At 45.0% G+C, this 20,610-nt stretch overlaps 1 protein-coding gene across 1 annotated transcript; it reads left to right on the plus strand.

The window, feature by feature from the left end:
- Positions 1-269: 269 nt before the first annotated feature.
- On the plus strand, positions 270-19,017 carry LOC135508706 (alpha-2,8-sialyltransferase 8B-like). Its single transcript, XM_064928937.1, has 6 exons — positions 270-367; positions 3,025-3,081; positions 7,774-7,917; positions 8,007-8,264; positions 16,971-17,264; positions 18,358-19,017. Exons 1-6 carry the CDS (start codon positions 270-272, stop codon positions 18,641-18,643), a joined length of 1,137 nt encoding a protein of 378 aa, XP_064785009.1. The 3' UTR covers positions 18,644-19,017.
- Positions 19,018-20,610: the final 1,593 nt, after the last annotated feature.

Raw genomic sequence — 20,610 nt, forward strand, 5'->3', positions numbered from 1 at the left:
AGTTTGACTGGGAGAATTGAGGAGAGAATGAAAACAGTGCCGCTGCCGTTGGGAAAAAAGGAGAGAGAAAAACGTTATTAAAGGACTTGAACCTGGGATTTGTTCGTAGACACATGGTCTTCGTTTAAAATGAACATTGAGGAATATTGGTGGACATAATTGAGTTTAATTGCGTACAATCTATCACTGTCAGCGATTAAAAGGATAATATATGCAATCGATTTGGATTTTTGAGTGTAGCTTCGATTAGTTCTTCTACCTTCTCAGTCATGCAGTTCGAATTACGAACATTGATGTTTGGAATTGTAACCGTGCTGGTATTATTTCTGATCATTGCTGATATTGCTGAAGTCGAGAAAGAAATTGCGTAAGTATAGCGGTGGATTCTGATTCGAGTTGTTCATGCATTTTGTTGCACGTGTTATCTAGATGTTAAAATGCATTATTCAGATAAATATAATTATCTTATGTTCATATAGAATTGTTAGATTCAGCGTTATCTTCACTCATTCAGTTTAGAACTTAAGAAGATATTGAGCGCTCCTCTTACATTTCTTCAGTAGGATGCATGTAGGTTGAGTACAATTTTGTGCATTTCAAGGTTACAAACCCCTGTGCATGTATTGATACGTTCCACTCCTATTCCCATCTTTGAAAAAATGTGCAATCTAGAACCTAAAAAGATTATTCGCTGTCCCCATAGAATTGAGGAACCCTTTTTGGTTCCAGGTAGAACCTTTTGGTTCCAGGTGTGTTCTATGTAGAACCCTTTCTACAGATGGTTCTACCTGGAATCGAAAAGGGTTCTCCTATGTGGACAGCAGAAGAACCCTTTGGAACATTTTTTCAAAGAGTGTTGTCTTTGGTTTTGAATCGAACCATTCACTTTAGCTGTTCCTTTGTTTGTGATATCCCAGTGTAATAATGCAATTGATGACAGCTGTTCAACAGACGTTCAATACCTGTATCCAAAGAGCAATTTGTGTGACGTTGAGCCTCCATGCATTATACAGTAGGCTACAGTATCTTTAAGGACTACCTTCAGATCCTGTGTGTGTGTGTATGTGTGAGTGAGTGAGTGAGTGAGTGAGTGAGTGAGTGAGTGAGTGAGTGAGTGAGTGAGCGAGCGAGCGTGTGTGTGCATGTGTGTATACGTGTACTCTTGACACTTTAGTTATGGAGTGCATGGATTAACTAATTGGGGAGTTTTGGGGGAGTTTTGGGGGGAGAGACAATGTGCTGGTAATCAGATAGTTTCAGGTGTAACTTTACACTGTTAGCTCTCTTCAGTGAAGAATACTGTACTCTCTAACAGCAGTGTCAACTGGATTTTGCTCTAATTCTATTGCATTTTGATAATAAAAACAGTCTGTATAGTCACTGTTTTAGAAGAGATACTAACACAATAGAACAGACCACTGTATCAAAATGAACCAGTCCAATAATTGGAAGCCCATTTTTCTTTCCACATCAAACCTTGAATCAATAGCATCATCAGGCTGAGCTGAGACACCCCAGGGCTTCGTGACAAATGGCATGCGCTTGGTGGTTTTGTTCCACACTTCAGTGTATCCTGTTTGCACTCCAGCTCCAGTCATGTCATGGTAGAGGGCTGTTTGGTGGGTGGCTGTGCAGATAGGAGATTACTGTTTGATTTGTTACTGTGAGAGCAACAGACTGGTGACAGAAGAAACAGTTTGCCTTTCTCCAGACATAATTGAGCCCTGCAGCAGAAATCCTCTATTACACAAATACAACTCTTGAAGCTTGGAAGATACATGTGCTGCAAACAGTTCTGCCATGGAGACCTCTGGGGCTGGAGAGAATGATAGCACAAGTCTCAAGGCTGTAAATGTTACGCAGCTGGAACAGTTGTTATGTAGTACTTTGTCTAACGGGTCACAAATGACCAAGTATTTATTAACATACTTATGGTGGTAATTACACAGTAATAATCATGTTTATATTGTAATTACATGGTAAGAACCAATGAATTACAAATGCTTCATGAAGGAGCTTGCCTATATTTGTACATATCTCCATTCCAAGAACAATAGAATAGCTGTGTTGCTCCCCAGATAGCACAGCTAGGCCTGTCACATTCATTTCAGCAGATTGAATGCTCCTAGCTCCTGGTCTGCCGCCTGGTATATTAGTGATTCTCCTTGCCTCTGTAATAACTGACACAAGATGCAATTGCACATACCTAATTGGGATTTTCACTGTCCATTTGCACCTTCCAATTAGTGGAGCAATAGTATTATAGTACTGAGTGCTTGCTCTAATTGATTTTCTGGAGCCCTATAGTTTTACACACCCCGTGAGAGTTGGGTTTTTGAAGCAGATATGTGATGAGATTTTATTATGTTGAGATTGTGGTCATAAAAGGCAATGATGATGTATCTAATGTTGTATATCTTGAACAGTAGTCCATGCTACTCATAGAGTACATATTATATACCATTCGGGTTGATCTTTACAGGATGTTGACCGACTGCACGTTTTTATCCAGATTCGGTAACAGTCAGATTGGTAGATCAGTTGGCATGTCCTGTTTTTTTTCTCCCTCAGGTACATAAGCTACCTGAGACATTGAAATATCCCGCTCTACCAGGGATCATGTGACACATTGCCTTACTACATATCTCTTTAATGACAAGCATGGCCTTCAGCGCACATTTTCCAGTATGATATTAATGTAATGGCTGTTCTGTTTCACCATCTGACTGCATTTTGATGCATACTCTTGTCCTTCATGTTGACGTGAGCGTGATGAGCCTACTGCTCATCCAAATACACATTAAGAGCATAGCCATATACCATATTCTGACAGTTTGAGTTATATGCCTGGAATTTGATTAAACCAGCTCTTGCCCCTCACACTTCATGTTCTGCATGATTCCATTCATCTAACAAATAATGTTTTGTACAGTTATTAATATTTTTTTAATACACTACATACACATACAAACAATATTGTGAATTATTCTGATGGTGGCTATAATTACTTTTTTCTTGGTCTAGGAATCTTGGAGGTTCCAGACAATTGTACTTGCACAGCCTCATTCCAAAGCCAAACAGGTTTGTCAGGCTGGTCTGCCACTTCCACCATTGCCTCCTGATTTTGTAACACTCATCAATTCTGTTATTCTAGCTCTTTATTTGCTACCCTTCAGAGCTCATATGCTTGCAGACATGTAAAATAATTAACAGACTTAATACACATGAACATATCAGCAATCTCATTACCCTATGATTGGGTTTTGCCCTAAGGCAAGAAAATAAACCTGAATAAAAAAACATTAAATTGCTTGTTTCCATAGAAACATGTAAGACCTATGAGATTTGGGAAAGCTGCATGGATTAGAGAATTGTATCTAATTAAAATAATTAATAGGTCACATAATTGATGTACAATCTCTGATGTGTACTGAACAAAAATATGAATGCAACATGCAACAATTTCAAAGATTTTACATGCAACAATTTCAAAGAGTTACAGTTCATATAAGGAAATCAGTCAATTAAAATAATTTAATTAGGCCCTAATCTATGTATTTCACATGACTGGGAATACAGATATGCATCTGTAGGTCATAGATACACTACATGAACAAAAGTAAGTGGACACCTGCTCGTCGAACATCTCATTCCTAATTCATGGGCATTAATATGGAATTGGTCCCCCCTTTGCTACTGCTGGGAAGTCTTTCCACTAGATTACATTACATTACATTTAAGTCATTTGGCAGACGCTCTTATCCAGAGCGACATACAAATTGGTGAATTCACCTTATGACATCCAGTGGAACAGCCACTTTACAATAGTGCATCTAAATCATTTAAGGGGGGGGAGAAGGATTACTTTATCCTATCCTAGGTATTCCTTAAAGAGGTGGGGTTTCAGGTGTCTCCGGAAGGTGGTGATTGACTCCGCTGTCCTGGCGTCGTGAGGGAGTTTGTTCCACCATTGGGGGGCCAGAGCAGCAAACAGTTTTGACTGGGCTGAGCGGGAACTGTACTTCCTCAGTGGTAGGGAGGCGAGCAGGACAGAGGTGGATGAACGCAGTGCCCTTGTTTGGGTGTAGGGCCTGATCAGAGCCTGGAGGTACTGCGGTGCCGTTCCCCTCACAGCTCCGTAGGCAAGCACCATGGTCTTGTAGCGGATGCGAGCTTCAACTGGAAGCCAGTGGAGAGAGCGGAGGAGCGGGGTGACATGAGAGAACTTGGGAAGGTTGAACACCAGACGGGCTGTGGCGTTCTGGATGAGTTGTAGGGGTTTAATGGCACAGGCATGGAGCCCAGCCAACAGCGAGTTGCAGTAATCCAGACGGGAGATGACAAGTGCCTGGATTAGGACCTGCGCCGCTTCCTGTGTGAGGCAGGGTCGTACTCTGCGGATGTTGTAGAGCATGAACCTACAGGAACGGGCCACCGCCATGATGTTAGTTGAGAACGACAGGGTGTTGTCCAGGATCACGCCAAGGTTCTTAGCGCTCTGGGAGGAGGACACAATGGAGTTGTCAACCGTGATGGCGAGATAATGGAACGGGCAGTCCTTCCCCGGGAGGAAGAGCAGCTCCGTCTTGCCGAGGTTCAGCTTGAGGTGGTGATCCGTCATCCACACTGATATGTCTGCCAGACATGCAGAGATGCGATTCGCCACCTGGTCATCAGAAGGGGGAAAGGAGAAGATTAATTGTGTGTTGTCTGCATAGCAATGATAGGAGAGACCATGTGAGGTTATGACAGAGCCAAGTGACTTGGTGTATAGCGAGAATAGGAGAGGGCCTAGAACAGAGAAAGAAGGGATACTGGTCTGTAGTTGTTGACATCGGAGGGATTGAGTGTAGGTTTTTTCAGAAGGGGTGCATCTCTCGCTCTCTTGAAGACGGAAGGGGCGTAGCCAGCGGTCAGGGATGAGTTGATGAGCGAGGTGAGGTAAGGGAGAAGGTCTCCGGAAATGGTTTGGAGAAGAGAGGAGGGGATAGGGTCAAGCGGGCAGGTTGTTGGGCGGCCGGCCGTCCCAAGAAGCGAGATTTCATCTGGAGAGAGAGGGGAGAAAGAGGTCAGAGCACAGGGTAGGGCAGTGTGAGCAGAACCAGCGGTGTCGTTTGACTTAGCAAACGAGGATCGGGTGTCGTCGACCTTCTTTTCAAAATGGTTGACGAAGTCATCTGCAGAGAGGGAGGAGGGAGGGGGAGTAGGGATTCAGGAGGGAGGAGAAGGTGGCAAAGAGCTTCCTAGGGTTAGAGGCAGATGCTTGGAATTTAGAGTGGTAGAAAGTGGCTTTAGCAGCAGAGACAGAGGAGGAAAATGTAGAGAGGAGGGAGTGAAAGGATGCCAGGTCCGCAGGGAGGCGAGTTTTCTTCCATTTCCGCTCGGCTGCCCGGAGCCACTAGATGTTGGAACATTGCTGTGGGGACTTGCTTCCATTCAGCCACAAGAGCGTTAGTGAGGTTGAGTACTGATGTTGGGCGATTAGGCCTGGCTCGCAGTCAGAGTTCCAATTCATCCCAAAGGTGTTTGATGGGGTTGAGGTCAGGGCTCTGTGCATGCTAGTCAAGTTCTCTCTCACCGATCTCAACAAACCATTTCTGTATGGACCTCCCTTTGTGCACGGGGGCATTGATATGCTGAAACAGGAAAGGGCCTCCCCAAACTGTTGCCACAAAGTTGGAAGCACAGAATCGTCTATAATGTTATTGTATGCTGTAGCGTTAAGATTTCCCTTCAACTACAGGGCCTAGCCCAAACTATGAAAAACAGCCCCAGACCATTATTCCTCCCGCCGACGCTGGGCATTGGGCATGGTGATCTTAGGCTTGTGTGTGGAAATCCATTTCATGAAGCTCCCGACAAACCGTACTTGTGATGACGTTGCTTCCAGAGGCAGTTTGGAACTCGGTGGTGAGTGTTGCAGACGCTATGCTCTTCATCACTCGGTTGTCCCGTTCTGTGAGCTTGTGTGGACTACCACTTTGTTGCTGAGCCGTTGTTGCTCCGAGATGTTTCCATTTCACAATAACAGCACTTACAGTTAACCGGAGCAGCTCTAGAAGAGCAGGAATTTGACAAACTGACTTGTTGGAAAGGTGGCATCCTTATGCCGGTGCTACGTTGAAAGTCACTGAGCTCTTCAGTAAGCCCATTCTTCTGCCAATGTTTGTCTATGAAGATAGCATGGCTGTGTGCACAATTTATACACCTGTCAGCAACTGGTGTGGCTGAAATAGCCAAATCCCCAAATTTAAAGAGGTGTCCACATACTTTTGCATATATAGTGTACCTTAAAAGAAGGGAGAGGCGTGGATAAGAAAACCAGGCAGTATATGGTATGAGTTACCACCATTTACCTCATGCAGCACGACACATCTCCTTTACATAGAGTTGATCAGGCTGTTGATTGTGGCCTGTGGAATGTTGTCCCACTCCTCTTCAATGGCTGTGCGAGATTGCAGATATTGGCAAGAACTGGGACATGCTGTTGTACACGTCGATCCAGATAATCCCAAACATGCTCAATGGGTGACATGTCTGGTGAGTATGCAGGCTCCCTCAAAACTAGAGACATCTGTGGCATTGTATTGTGTGACAGAACTGCACATTTTAGAGTTGCTTTTATTGCCCCAGCACAAGGTGCACCTGTGTAATGAGCATGCTGTTTAATCAGCTTCTTGATATGCCACACCTGTCAGGTGGATGGATTATTTTGGCAAAGGAGAAATGCTCACTAACAGAGAGACATTTTCGTTCCTATGGAACATTTCTGGGATCATTATTTCAGCTCATGAAACATGGGACCATCACTTCACATGTTATGTTTATATTTTTGTCCAGTTTAAAAATTATATACAGTGAGGGAAAAAAGTATTTGATCCCCTGCTGATTTTGTACGTTTGCCCACTGACAAAGAAATGATCAGTCTATAATTTTAATGGTAGGTTTATTTGAACAATGAGAGACAGAATAACAACAACAAAAATCCAGAAAAACGCATGTCAAAAATGTTATACATTTATTTGCATTTTAATGAGGGAAATAAGTATTTGACCCCTCTGCAAAACATGACTTAGTACTTGGTGTCAAAACCCTTGTTGGCAATCACAGAGGTCAGACGTTTCTTGTAGTTGGCCACCAGGTTTGCACACATCTCAGGAGGGATTTTGAACCCACTCCCCTTTGCAGATCTTCTCCAAGTCATTAAGGTTTCGAGGCTGACGTTTGGCAACTTGAACCTTCAGCTCCCTCCACAGATTTTCTACAGGATTAAGGTCTGGAGACTGGCTAGGCCACTCCGGGACCTTAATGTGCATCTTGAGCCACTCCTTTGTTGCCTTGGCCGTGTGTTTTGGGTCATTGTCATGCTGGAATACCCATCCACGACCCATTTTCAATGCCCTGGCTGAGGGAAGGAGGTTCTCACCCAAGATTTGACGGTACATGGCCCCATCCATTGTCCCTTTGATGTGGTGAAGTTGCCCTGTCTCCTTAGCAGAAAAACACCCCCAAAGCATAATGTTTCCACCTCCATGTTTGACGGTGGGGATGGTGTTCTGTAAACATAGAAATTCCCTGGGGTTTGAAAATAAATGTCATTAATGATGTCATGAAATGGACTATAGGGCTTTCATTACACGTTTGATGGCTTTACACACAGGACTTGGTTGTTCATTCACACTGCTTTTTTAAGTGATGACATAAATTCTTATATCACATGTATCAAAGTCATGTTGCCCTTAATTTATTATAAATGCCTCTTTCCTGTTGTAGAAATGTAGCAGTGAAGGCCAATCCTAAACCTTTAGTCAGTGAAGGGGAGGACAAGAGCCCTGCTTCTCCTTCATACTCGAATAATACCACCAAGCTCTCTACAGATAACTGGATGTTCAACAGGACCCTCTCCAATCTCATCAGGTAGGCCTACCTCTGCATTGGTCTCCATCAGATCTCACACTCCTCTAAGCTAGGTATTCCCTCATGGATAACTTATTTTCTTTCTATAGGAAGAACATCCTGAGGTTTTTCGACCCAGAGAGGGACATCTCTATTCTGAAGGGAACATTGAAACCTGGAGATGTCATCCACTACATCTTTGATCGTCAGAGCACTACCAATATCTCAGAAAACCTATACCAGTTGCTGCCCACCGCATCCCCCATGAAGAACCAGCACCACAGGCACTGTGCCATCATAGGGAACTCTGGGATCCTACTCAACAGCAGCTGTGGGCCAGAGATAGACTCCTATGACTTTGTTATCAGGTAAGGTGTGCCCTCGTTCTCTGTGGTCGACGTGAGTAAATTATTTATGCATGCTAACTCTCGCAGGGCTGCCGGCCCAGACCGTATCCCTAGCCTCAGAGCATGTACAGACCAGCTGGCTGGAGTGTTTACTCTCCATATCCCAATCTGTTGTCTCCACTTGATTCAAGATGTTCACAATTGTTCCTGTACCCAACAATGTGAAAGGAACTGATCTGATGAAGTGCTTTAAGAGGCTAGTTAAGAACCATATCACCTCCACCTTATCAGACACCCTAGACCCACTACAATTCCCATATTGGCCCAACAGATCACCATTGCACTGCACACTGCCCTTTCCCATCTGGACAAGACGAATACCTACATTATATACACTGAGTGTACTAAACAAAACCGATTGCCCTCAGAACAGCCTCGATTAGTCGGGGCATGGATTACACAAGGCGTTGAAAACGTTCCACAGGGATGCTGGCCCATGTTGACTCAAATGTTTCCCACAGTTGTGTCAAGTTGGCTGGATGTCCTTTGGGTGGTGGACCATTCTTGATACACACAGGAAACTGTTGAGCATGAAACCACCAGCAGAATTGCAGTTCTTGACACACTCAGACTGGTACGCCTGGCACCTACTACCATACCCCGTTCAAAGGCACTTACATCTTTTGTCTTGCCCATTCACCCTCTGAATGGCACACAAACACAATCCATGTATTAAATGTCTTAAGGCTTAAAAATCCTTCTCTAACCTGTCTCCTCCACTTCATCTACACTGATTGAAGTGGATTTAACAGTTGACATCAATAAGGGATCATAAGGGATCATGGTTTTAGAAGTGGGGGGACAAATATATATTTTTTAATCCAGTCGGATAAACACTCCAAACAGCCTACCCGATCTCACGGAGGTGTCCGCATGATCCTAAAGCCTACCATTGCATCGTTTTGTATCACATTCCAATTATAAAACTGGGGGAGGGGCAAAAATCCAATTTCAGAATTTGGGCAGGATATGTCCCCTCCATCCCCAGTGAAAGTTGCACCCCTGGTGACAGAGACATGGTTGTTGCATTCTTAGTCCTGTGGCCTACTAAGTGAATATGGTATCATTACATTTAATTATTTAACGCAATACAACATTTTTCACAAGGCCTTATTTTGAAGTCATCGTTATCTTAATACAGTGGGCTGAAAATCATGGTTTACAGGCAACACCAGGCCTGCAAGTAACATTATGCTGGCTTGTAAAGTGATGTGTAAGTCCTATTGGAATTCAGCCAGAGTGGGGATATCCAACATTTTTCATTTGTATTCACCGGGAACCGCATTTAGAATGACTGCCGGGTTGGGAAGTCTAACATATGAGACTACCTAAAGCATCTAAACTGGAACTACCATTTTAGTAACGGGTGCAACAAGTCCCAGTAACTGATTGGATTTGTTTAGAAAAATGTTATTTATATTCGAGAGGCATAATATTAATTAATCAATCAATGTACATGCAAAAACATTGAAACAAACAATTCTACAAATCTACCTCCTGTCAGAATCGTGTGTATAGGTGGCAGGGAAGTCCGGCGCAGGAGAATCAAACTTAATGGAATGGAGTTGTTTAATAACTTGAAAACATGCACCAACAGGGGGTTAAATACACAACAGGTAATGAAATGGGATTGAAACCAGGTGTGTAGGAAGACAAGACAAAACCAATGGAATATGAAAAATGGATCAATGATGGCTAGAAGACCGGTAACGTCGACCGCCGAGCACCGCCCAAACAAGGAGAGGCAACGACTTCGGCAGAAGTTGTGACAGTACCCCGCCGACGCGCGGCTCCGCAGCGTGTCGACACCGGCCTTAGGGACGACCCGGAGGGCGAGGCACAGGGAGATCCGGATGGAGACGGTGGAATTCTCGCAGCAGGGAAGAATCTAACACGTCCTCCACCGGAACCCAGCATCTCTCCTCCCGACCGTACCCCTCCCAGTCCACGAGGTACTGAAGGCCCCTCGCCCGACATCTCGAATCCAAGATGGATGGTGCAGTATGGTGCGCCTCCCAGGTTTCCTCCGCACGCCGGAACCAATTGTCTACAGCAGGAGCCTCGGCCTGACTCTGATGCAAAGGAGCCAGTACCGGCTGATACCCTAATACACATTGAAAGGAAGATAGGTAAGTGTAGGAGTGATGAAGCGAGTTCTGGGCCATCTCTGCCCAGGGCACGAACGTCGCCCACTCCCCCGGCCTGTCCTGGCAATAAGACAGCAGAAACCTACCCACATCCTGGTTAACTCTCTCCACCTGCCCATTACTCTCGGAGTGAAAACCTGAGGTAAGGCTGACCAAGACCCCCAAATGTTCCATGAACGCCTTCCAGACCCTTGACGTGATCTGGGGACCCCGATCAGACACTATCTCCTCAGGCACCCCATAGAAGACGTGTGTAAACAGGGCCTACACAATTGTTAAGGCTGTAGGGAGACCGGGCAAAGGGAGGAGACGACAGGACTTAGAAAAACGATCCATAACGACCAGGATCGTGGTGTTACCCTGTGAAGGTGGAAGATCAGTTAAGAAATCCACCGACAGGTGCGATCACGGCCGTTGTGGAACGGGTAAGGGTTGTAACTTTCCTCTGGGCAGGTGTCTAGGAGCCTTGCACTGGGTGCACACTGAGCAGGAGGAAACATAAACCCACACGTCCTTAGCTAAAGTGGGCCACCAGTACCTCCCATCAAGACAGCACACCGTCCGACCTATCCCAGGGTTATCAGAGGAGGGTGACGTGTGGGCCCAATAGATCAATCGGTCACAGACAGCAGATGGAGCATACAGACGCCAAGCTGGACACTGAGGGGGAGAGGGCTCTGCACGTGACACCCGCTCAATGTCTGCATCCAGCTCCCACACTACTGGCGCCACCAAACAAGAGGCTGGGAGTGAGATCCATGGACCACTCCTCTGTGTCATACAGCCGGGACAGAGCGTCTGCCTTAACGTTCTGGAAGCCTAGTCTGTAAGAGAGGGTAAACACAAAACGGGTGAAAAACATGGCCCACCTTGCCTTGCGAGGATTCAGTCTCCTCGCCTCCCGGATGTAGTCCAGATTGCAATGGTCAGTCCAGATGAGGAAAGGGTGTTTAGCCCCCTCAAACGAATGTCTCCACGCCTTCAAAGCCTTGATGACAGCCAACAGCTCCCAGTTCCCCACATCATAGTTTCGCTCCGCTGGGCTGAACTTCTTCAAAAAGAAGGCACATGAGCGGAGCTTCAGTGGCGTACCCGAGCGCTAAGAGAGCACTGCTCCTATCCCAGCTTCGGATGCGTCCACCTCCACTATGAATGGCAAAGAGGGATCCGGATGAGCCAACTCATGTGCCGAGGCAAACAGCCTTCAGGTGCCTAAAAGCCCTGTTTGCCTCAGCTGACCACTGCAAGCACACCAGGCCCCCCTTTAGCAGTGAGGTAATGGGAGCAGCAACCTGACCAAAACCCCGGATAAACCTCCGGTAGTAGTTGGCAAACCCTAAGAATCGCTGCACCTCCTTTACCGTGGTGGGAGTCAGCCAATTACGCATGGCTGCAATGCGGTCACTCTCCATCTCCACTCCTGGAAATGCGATGCCCTAGGATGGAAACGGACTGTTGGAAGAACAGGCATTTCTCAGCCTTGACATACAGGTCATGCTCCAACAGGCGACCAAGCACTCTGCGCACCAGAGACACATGCTCGGCACGTGTAGCAGAGTACACCACTACACCCTGCCCGTGCAGGTCTCTGAAAATCTCGTCTACAAAGGATTGGAAGACTGATGGAGCATTCATCAACCCATACGGCACGACGAGGTACTCCTAATGCCCTGAGGTGGTAGTAAAGGCTGTCTTCAACTCGTCTCCCTTCCGGATACGCACCAGGTGGTACGCACTCCTGAGAAGCAGTTTAGTGAAGAAGCGCGCCCCGTGCATTGACTCAATCGCCATAGCGATTAGAGGTAGCGGGTCACTGTACCTCACCGTGATTTGATTGAGACCTCAATAATCAATGCACGGGCGCAAACCTCCATCCTTCTTCACAAAAAAAGAAACTTGAGGAGACGGGTGAAATGGAGGGCCGAATATACCCCTTACGCAGGGATTCGAAGACATATGTCTCCATAGCCACCGTCTCCGCTTGCGACAGGGGATACACATGACTCCTGGGAAGTGCAGTGTCTACCAGGAGATTTATCGCACAATCCCCTCGTCAATGGGGTGGTATTGAGTCGCCTTCTTTTTACAGAAAGCGAGAGCCAAATCGGCATATTCTGGGGGAATGCGCACGGTGGAGACCTGGTCTGGACTATCCACCGTAGTAGCACCAAAGGAAACCCCTAAACACCTACCTGAGCACTCTCGCGACCACCCCGTGAGAGCCCTCTGTGGCCAAGAAACAGTGGGGTTATGACAAGCTAACCAGGGTAGGCTCAGCACCACGGGATATGCAGGAGTAAATAAGAAAAAACTCATCTTTTCCCTGTGACCCCCCTGCGTTACCATACTCAAAGGAGCGGTGGCCTCCCTGATAAACCCTGACCCTAATGGTCGACTATCTAAGGTGTGAACGGGGAAAGGCACATCTACAGGAACAATGGGGATCCCTAAACTATGAGCTAATACTTTATTAATGAAATTCCCTGCCGCACCTGAATCTACTAGCGCCTTGTGCTGGGAACATGGGGACAATTCAGGAAAAGTGACAGACAAACATATGTGCAACAGAGGGCTCTGGATGAGAATGGTGCCTACTCACCTGGGGTGACGCCAGTGTGCCCTGCCTGCTACCTCGATTCCCAGAGGAACCAACCCGGCACCGACCAGCAGTGTGACCTCTGCAACCATGAACGGGAACCCCCTCCGGTCTCCCTGCGTTCCATCCCTCCCAGCTCCATGGGTATCGGAGGGTGTGCGGGAGGATGGAACAACCAGACCCCGATCTGGATGTCTGCGAGTAGTCAGCAGGTTGTCCAGCCGGATGGACAGGTCCACCAGCTGGTCGAAGGTGTGGGTGGCGTCTCTGCAGTTCAGCTCCCGACAGATGTCCTCGCGTAGACTACAGCAGTAATGGTCGATCAGGGCCCTGTTGCTCCATCCAGCGCCAGCAGCCAGGGTCCGAAACTCCAGCGCAAACTCCTGGGCGCTCCTCGTCTCCTGCCTTAGATGGTAGAGGCGCTCACCCGCCACTCTACCCTCGGGTGGGTGGTCGAATACTGCCCGGAAACTGCGGGTGAACTCCTCAAAATGGTCCAATGCCGCATCTCCCCCTCCACAAGCAGCACTGGCCCACTCCAGGGCTTTCATGGTGAGGCACGAGATGAAGGCGAAACTCTTCTCACGGTCCAATGGAGCTGGGTGGACCGTGGCCAGGTACAGGCTTAGTTTGAGGAGGAAACCCTGGCAGCATCTCTGTCGCACCCCTGTGGCATGGATAGATGGATCCTGCTGGGTTCAGGCGGGAAAGGGGCACTCAGGGGAGACCTCGGTTGTGCTAGTGGAGGCACTAGAAAACCTCCCTGTGTGTCTCCCAGCGGTCCATATTCTGGACAACGCGATTCATGGCGGCGCTCAGATTGTAAATCATCTCTTTATGTTCCATGACGCTCCACCTCCATGGCCGGGGTACCTTCTCCTGCTGACTTCATGTTTGGTCAGAGATTCTGTCAGAATCGTGTGTATAGGTGGCAGGGAAGTCAGGAGCAGGAGAATCAAACATAGTGGAATGGAGTTGTTTAATAACTTGAAAACAAACCTAACTCTAAAACCATTAATACAATAAAACAAAGTGGGTTAGAGGACACTTTGCGCACCAATACAAACAACACGAATACTGAACAACAAACAATCTCTGACAAGGACATGAGGGGAAACAGAGGGTTAAATACACAACGGGTAATGAATGGGATTGAAACCAGGTGTGTAGGAAGACAAGAAAAAACAAAGGAACATGAAAAATGGATCAATGATGGCTAGAAGACCGGTGACGTCGACTGCTGAGCACTGACCGAACAAGGAGAGGCATTGACTTTGGCAGAAGTCGTGACACCTGCAATAGAGCATTCTGGTAAATATGATAATTTTGGGCGTGATTTTGGTTTAAGATTGGTTATTAATATCAACACTGGGATTCTTTTACATGAATGAGTGTTAACGTAATTTAACACCTGAATCAACACTAGAAATGTTACACTGAGAAATCAAGACTATCAAGGTAACACGGGCCAATTTGCTGTGTATAAAAGTGAATTGTGAGTTAATTTATCATTGAATTTGCAGTGGAATATTCAGGATAGTAATGAGGCTCTATATTAAAGCACTATACATCTTTATACTCACAACTTTTATGTAAGCACAGTCCCTTAGATTTCACAAATACTTTACCTTGAGGATTCAATGCCACTGCTCTATAACATATTCTCCACACCTTTGAAATGCCTGCTACTTTTAGAAATGAGCAGCAGTACTTACAGCAATTAAATACCTGCTGGGTAAATGTGACATTTCCAAAAGCTACTGCTATCCACCCGAAATGTAATGGGGTGCTTTACAGAAGCACTGCCGTTTGTTCCTAGGACTGCTACACTCATTTACCAAGGGAGAATGTCTGTCTGAAACCATCCGTCAATGCTGCTCTGTGCTAGTGTGTCAGCAAACGGCTTTCTGTGAGTGGGTTATTTATTGCTATATAACTGCTTTGTCTGTCAGTGTAGCAACAGAGAAAGTACAGCTATGCATAGCAATTGTACAACTACAGATGTTTATAGGGGGAAGAAATCCAAGGTTGCCTAACTGTGTCCACACTACAGCAAGGCATTGTGACAGTGGCGGTTGGTGCCGTTTGAGATGAGGGAGGATGATTTTGTTATTATGAGCATGGCTTTATTTCTATTACAGCATATTGGATAATTGTCATTCAAATGACATTCACCCAGCTCAATGTAACATCGATAGGTTTAGGCTATTACATGACAATGCTACTACATGACAATGACCAATTACATGACAATGACCAATTTTCCCTGTACCCATCATGAGGTTGCTACAACCTAACCTATGAATAAAAGTTGACAATGTAGGTGCACAGGTCGAGAGATTTTTGACTAATCAAGGTGACAGACTTTGACGCATTCAATACGCCTTGCACACTCTTGCCTGCATCTAGCTAATCTGGGGTGTAATCATTAGTCCAACAGTTACAAATTTTATATTGAGTTTTATATTGGACAAATTCAGGTATGTTTATCCCGATTCCGTTTGCTTCCATTTAAGAAGCGTTTTGAACAGAATCGGCAGAATGAATACACCACTGATCCCACGCAAACACAGTTCACTTTCATAACAGCCACATAAAAACAGCATGATCACTGCTCATTGTATATAAAATTCCTTCTCCCAACTATCTACGCACTCTCCTCCTGTCATCTTTTCCCTTCGCTTGTGGACTTCAGTGCACAACACAGCAGATTTCTGTGACCAGGCAAAAAAGCCTCCACTGCATCGTGAGTATGGGTAATTAGAAAGTAGAGCACATAAATCAGGGGTTTCAAACTCATTCCATGGAGGGCATAGTGTCTGCTGGTTTTTGGTCTTTCATTTCAATTAAGACCTAGACAACTAGGGGAGGGGAGTTCCTTACTAATTAGTGACCTTAATTAATCAATCAATCAAGTACAAGGGAGGAGCGAAAACCCGCAGACACTCGGCCCAGTTGTGGAATGAGTTTGACATATGACATAAATTAATGATGAAGAGAGGCATCTGAACTAATGGAAATTGGGAAATATGCGAAACCATATCAATATTTCACAGTTTTTTGGGGATGGGAATCATAGTATATCTCGTATATTTTGATTCCTGTACAATAATAGCAAAACTGTAGCAAGGCAGTGAATTTCTGCTGATACGTTTGTACTGCTGTAATGAGATAGGGATATTTGAAGTCCCTCATTACTTTGGGAAGGTGTTTTTCCCCATCCTCCTTGTGTAACTTGATCTAACGTCTGGATATGCAGAGCCGTACTGTATGCCTCTATGGTGGAAGAGTAAATCCCCAACCTCCCTGCTGCTGGAGTGTCAGATCAACAGGGAAACGGAAAGACGGGTCAGAATAGGTTTGCAGAGAAAGACATAGCTTAGCAGGGGCCGTTAGCTGGGAGGGAGTGATGAGGGATTTCCTGAGGTATTCAGGTAGGGAAATAATGCCTCTGCTCACAGCAGTGCTCAGTTAAACCCGACTCTGGCTCTCACACAGCCCACATGATTTATTTTAATAGATACAGGACATTTTATTTCCCCTTAGGTCATTATCTCTCATTGGTATAGTATAGTAATTACTTTTACTAAGGTCAGTCAAGTAACCTTCTTTTGACACGATACCAACACACAGCAGGATGACACATGGAATACATTCATTAGGGTTTTCAGTTGCAGTTCACCCCTGAGCTAGCTGTGTTTGGTGTAGGGTTGTTCTTAGCTGACTATGTGCTTAATGCATGTTGAACAATGTCAGAGCTACCTAAATTAGTGTATGTGGAGTTTACAAATCTTCATGGAGTTTATGGAGGACAGTAGGATTGGGCCAATTTACGAGATCTGTGGTTTGACCTTAATATTTGTGAAAGACTAATCAAATGGACTAAGTGATAGCAGAGTAATTTAGATAAATGTATCTTTGCAGATGTAACCTGGCGCCAGTGGAGGAGTATGCTGGGGATGTGGGCCGGCGCACCAACCTTGTGACCATGAACCCATCTGTGGTGCAGCGGGCCTTCCAGGACCTGGCCAGTGAGGAGTGGAGGGAGCGCTTCCTGCAGCGGCTCCGGAGCCTCAGCGGCAGCGTACTGTGGATCCCAGCCTTCATGGCCAAGGGAGGAGAGGAGAGGGTAGAGTGGGCCATCCGTCTCATCCTGCTGCACACGGTTGATGTGCACACCGCCTTCCCCTCACTGCGCCTTCTCCATGCTGTCAGAGGGTAAGACAAGGAGGGAACACATGTGCTCTTTGTGACACTGAAGCTCGTAGTCTGTACACTTGTGAGCTCCACAATCCAGGGCCTGGCAGCCACTAATTAAGCAGCAGTTCACAGGTCCCCTGCAATTTTTAAACAGAGTATTAGAGCTACTCAACAGGCCATTGTTGACCAACTTACTGCAGCTGGCCTCTCTGCCTGCTGTTGTATTTGCAGGAGGACAGCTAGCCAGCAGAAGTGTTCTTTTTTTGTAGTGTATTTTGACAAAAAGCCTTGAATCTTTTCTGAAAGGGCAATACATTTTTGAAATGCAGGGAAAACGCTGTTAGAAATGCAGTACATGTCTATGACCTTTTAGCTACAGTGGTGCTTGATAAATGCCAAACTGAATAGATTCCCCTGGGTTTCTGCTTCTCTGAGTACTCGATAGATCCACCATTGACCGCCTGCGAGTCCTAGGCCACTGCTAGGTCACTGGGCTCCTCTTAGAGTATCTCGAGGTCCAGGTAGGCCATGCTGGGCTGGGGGCCTGTGAGTGAGAGGACCAGATGGGGCTTGCATTGTGACTGCAGGCCCCAGACCTGTCTCTCTTATTACAATTCTGTTCCTCTTCTTGAGCCCACTGGCGCCTCAGCATACATCCACCCAGAGAGCTGAGTGAAAGACACCACATAGGGAGAGAAAGGGTGCTTATTGTTGGGGCTTATTCAAGGGTGAGTGGACTGCCATTGTAGTGCTAAGAATGCAGAGGGTTCAGTGCTTTCTAACGGATATTGGCTTCAATGCACTCATCCTCTTTATCAGAGATAAAGTCTACCAGACTTTGCTTCAGATAATCTTCAACACGATTGTATTCTTGCTATGTGTTATCTGTCATAGGACCTTGGCGTGTGTGCAAGTGTCCACTAGTTTTATAGGTTCTGTAGATTTATTTTTCAGATACAAAGGAAAATATTGAACACTGAGAAATAGCTCTATCCTAAAATAAAGATTCCAAAGATTTCATCTTAGGTATTTCTTTCAGATGTCAGGTCACACTTGAGTGCCTTAAAATACTTTTAGCTTGGTTATATAACTATCTTGCTCCATTCTTCAGGTATTGGCTGACCAACAACGTCCAGATAAAGAGACCCACCACTGGTCTACTGATGTACACCATGGCCACTCGCTTCTGTGAGGAGATCCACCTGTACGGTTTCTGGCCTTTCCCTCAGGATTCACAGGGGAAACCAGTGAAGTACCATTACTATGACACTCTGACCTACGAGTACACGTCCCATGCCAGTCCACACACTATGCCACTGGAGTTCAGGACCCTGAGTTCACTCCACAGACAGGGGGCGCTGCGTCTCCACACTGGCTCTTGTGATGTAGGAACATAATCTAAAAACACAGCAAGGAATGTACTGTATGTCTTCATCAAAATTACCCTCACGCTTTTGGGAAAATAGCTCCTGCTCAGTTGATGTCTGTCAGACACGGACATCTCAGAGGAAATACTTCCCGTATTAAACTGTAGGACATTTTTTATGTAGCTGTGAATTTAGGTGAACGACCGTATGCAGGATACTGCATGTCTTATTTGGGCTCACGTTGTTGTCCTTCAAGAGACATGAGCACTGAAGAGTTTTTAACATTTCTACAGTATCCTGTGAAAATTTTACCTAAAACAGACACTTTTTAATTTGTTAAAAAATAACTAATTTATGTTGGTATATGCTTTTTTTCAACAAGAATAACTTTTCTATTTACATTTAATGTGTCATATAAAATGTATATAATTACAACATTTATAAAAACTTTTTATTTATATTGTGATAATTATTCCTTTGAATTATACGATAAATCTACTTCATCACTACTGTTGGAGACATCATATCAGACAGATCCAAGGCAGGAGCACCAGCCTGCATAGCACTGATTGAGCCACAAGATGGAAGCACTTCTTCATAAGGAAACTATGAATAGTAGTACATTTAGTTTTCCACATTTAGTTTATTAGTGAACATGGGTTCAACTACATACTACTGTGTGATGTTTTGAGTTTATTTTATTTTTACAGGGACAGTGCACATTAATCAAAGTTTCAGTAAAAGTGCCGGTTTTAGCCAGCCGGCTAATTTTCAACCGCAGTCCCTGGGCAGTTATGTTAGCTCTCACCTTAAATTGGGAATTGTATTTAATGAGTAGCCTAATAGTGTAGGCCTAGTTACTTATTTTTGCCTTAACTTCTTCCTTGTGGTATTTGGAAATCGAGACCTTGGGACTATAAGGTTATATCTGTACAAAGCATGGTTCTGAGATATTGAGAATGACATTTTTCACATCCCAGATCTCAAATGTTTTGTAGTGAATTATTTGCTTTCATAACCCATTAAGGTTCTCGCCATCAAGGTACCTAAAGTGCAGAGTATCCCAATTCTAAGACATTTGTCAATATTTTTTTGTGTGGGGGGCACAGGATTTTCAATTTCAATAGAAAAGTACAGATATTTAATGATTAAATAAAGAGAATACCCTTTATTATATCTAATCACATTATCAAATATATTAATTCATGTTCATCAAACATGAAAGAGATAGAGATCCTATGGATAATCCTATTATCCTATGGATAACTAGCAACATCTCACAGGTAAAGGACCACCTAAAGAGCAACTCTATGTGAATAACTAATTTTTTACCAACATGTCAGAATCTTGTCGTCCCCAGGTTATGAAATACAGTATCGCATTTCTTTCCTTGTTCTGTTTAGGGTGTGAAGTATAACGAGTCTTTGAATGTAGTGTTTGTTAAGAAATAGCTGCATGCAGCAATCACTGAGATTAAATCACCAATGTTGGAAAAGATAGACAATAATAACCAAAATAAATAACAAATGTTGAAGCAGCTTCACAGCTTATTAAATGGTCCTACAGATGATCTACAGAGCTCTTAAAGCCACGGGACTCAAGTCATCCAGGGCAGACATAGGCTATTATTAGTTTACCTACTGCTTATTCTGAGGCAGTGCACTGTAGTAATGTTGAATAGAGGCACTCAACTGGAATGCAAAATGTTTAAGCGATAACAGTCAGACAGGGAACACACCCAGCTGTTCACACACTACTGTTTACACAGGAACAGCCAACAGCAAACTCCTGATCTTCAACGGTTCCCTGTGGGTTTGACAATTTCTTCTTAGGAATTTGCCTTTTTAAGACCATTTCCAAGTATAGGTGTGTTAAAAGACCGTGTGTTGATGTTGGCTAATGCTTTACAGATATTCAGAAGGTTGTGCTTGTTTTGTTGTTTTACTATTTGTCTGAAGAAAAAAATTGTCCTCATCAATCTACACACAATATCCCAT

Source organism: Oncorhynchus masou, chromosome 22 (assembly GCF_036934945.1).
Source record: "Oncorhynchus masou masou isolate Uvic2021 chromosome 22, UVic_Omas_1.1, whole genome shotgun sequence".
Lineage (NCBI taxonomy): Eukaryota > Metazoa > Chordata > Actinopteri > Salmoniformes > Salmonidae > Oncorhynchus > Oncorhynchus masou.